The sequence below is a fragment of the Monoraphidium neglectum genome (assembly GCF_000611645.1).
Source record: "Monoraphidium neglectum strain SAG 48.87 unplaced genomic scaffold scaffold01317, whole genome shotgun sequence".
NCBI classification, from domain to species: Eukaryota; Viridiplantae; Chlorophyta; class Chlorophyceae; order Sphaeropleales; family Selenastraceae; genus Monoraphidium; species Monoraphidium neglectum.
The window spans coordinates 1,669-3,694 of NW_014012311.1; the positions used below are offsets into that span (position 1 = coordinate 1,669).

General features: G+C 70.0%; 1 protein-coding gene across 1 annotated transcript; it reads left to right on the plus strand.

Annotated features, from left to right (window-relative positions):
• Positions 1-202: 202 nt before the first annotated feature.
• MNEG_7450 (hypothetical protein) lies at positions 203-1,743 on the plus strand (the record flags this gene model as incomplete). The annotated part of the gene is made up of 4 exons (XM_014044076.1): positions 203-253; positions 440-651; positions 904-1,466; positions 1,706-1,743. The coding sequence occupies 4 exons, from the start codon at positions 203-205 to the stop codon at positions 1,741-1,743; spliced, it is 864 nt and encodes a 287-aa protein (XP_013899530.1).
• Between the last annotated feature and the right edge of the window lie 283 nt (positions 1,744-2,026).

The following is a 2,026-nucleotide window of genomic DNA, read 5'->3' on the forward strand; positions in this document are numbered from 1 at the left end:
GGCAGGCCAGTCGCCGCGCGGCCGCGGGGGATGGGGCGGCGGCGGCGCCGCCGCCGCCGACGCGACGGGCATCGCGGCGCTCCTGCTGGCTGGCGACGGCGCCGATGCGGATGCCGCTGCCTTTGGCTTTGGCGCTGGTGGGGACGATGAGGTTTTCCCGACAGCTGAGGAGGCGGCGTGGATGTTAGGGGGCGATGCGGCGATGGAGGCTGACTATGGGGCCGACGACCGGGACCAGGCCGGGCGCATCGAGGTGGGGCGGGCGCGGGCCGCGGGGTTGCGGCGCTGCGAGGGGACGGTCGAGGGACTGACGTCACTCTGCAACACCCCAGCCGACTCCGCCAAACCTCGTCACTCCGCACCGCTGTCTCACCCCTGACCACCTCGCTGCCTGACCTTCCTCGCGCCCCCTCCTCCCCTACCACTCTCTACACCGCAGTCGGACCTGGTTGGGCCCCGCCAGCCGCTGCAGAGCCTCGTGGACCGCTACCGCGCCGGCAGCCCCGCACTCGCTGGCCGCCTCGCCGCGCTGGCGCCGAGCTTCCCCGCCTGCCGCCCCGTCACCGGCGACGGCAACTGCTTCTACCGCGGCTTCCTCTTTGCCCTGCTGGAGGCCCTGCTGGAGGCGCCGCTCTTGGAGCTGCATGCCAGGTGGGTGTTCCGTGGACCATCTCACAACTTCACTTCCCTTGGGGAGGGGTCGATCTTGTTTTCATCCCCCTTTTCTGGGTCCTTGGCTTCAGCTATGAAACTCGGGAAACCATGACATCACGGGGGAAACCGTGACAGGGTTTAAGGCTTCACCCACTGCCCTACCAGCCCTCGTCAGGCTGGACCCTGGTCAGACTGAGGCCCTCCACCCGCCCTCCGCCCGTGTGTTGCAACGATTCCGCCCCACCCCAGGCTGGTCTCGCGCGTGCGCAGCTTGCGCCGGGCCCTCGTCTCCCACCCCCTGTCCGCCGCCCGCGACGCCGGCCGCGGCGCTGACCAGGGCGCGGAGCTGCTGCTCTCCCTGCTCTCGCGCGTCTGGTACGCCCCCGGCGCGTCTGGCGCCCACCAGGCGCCCCAACAGGGCCGCCACGACCACCAGCCCGCGCAGCCGCCCCAGCAGGCGAGCCCCCTCTTCAAGCCAGAGCTCGAGGCGGCGCTGTCCCGCCGCGCGGCGTTCGACCCAATCGTCCAGTTCGCGCGCCTCGCCGCCAGCCTGGAGCTGCGGCGCAACGAGGCCGCGTACACGCCGTTTGTCGCCGGCTGCGGGGACGCGTACGCGGGGCTGGGGCTTGCTGAAATCTGCGAGCGCCACGTGGAGCGGATGGGGCAGGAGGTGGAGCAGCTGCAGATGGCGGCGCTGGCGGCGGCGCTGGGCGTGACGGTGGGGGTGATTGATGTCGCCGGCAGCGAGACGGGCGTGGTGCGGCACCCGGCCGGCGAGGTGGAGCCGCTCTTCTTCCTCGTGCACCTGCCAGGTGGGCCTGGGGGGCCGGGCGGCTGGGGGGCCGGCGACCACTCTCTGTGGCAGCCATGGGGCCGGGGGTGTGGGACGCAGGGCTCGAGGGCGGCGCGTGTGTCCTTGCGTGGCAGGCAGTAGCGGCGGCGCGACAGATTCGCGCGGGGACCCGCATGCCTGGGCCTCACCGCGCTCATACTCGGTTGTCGCGTCCATCCTCAGCCCGCGCACTGGCTCCCTGACTTCCCGCGGCCGCAGGTCACTATGAGATCTGCTACAGGAACCCAAGCCTATGACAACCCAACCTTGGTTCGGTGCCATGATATCTCTTGGCATAACATCACGTGAAGCAGGGAACCGTGCAGCGCGTCGCTTTCTTTCTTGCAAGGCCGATCTGTCATCTCTGAGCCAGCTGTGCTGCGGCGGGGGCTGTGCACTTGTTGCAACAGAGTGCCTTTAGCTTTGGGGGGAACAAGTGCCACCCCTTCGCGATGGCTGGCTTCACCTTCCGGTTCCAGTGACAGAGGCGCTGGCACAGGCGCTTTTGCTGATGCGCACGCTGACCGGCGACCTCACAGG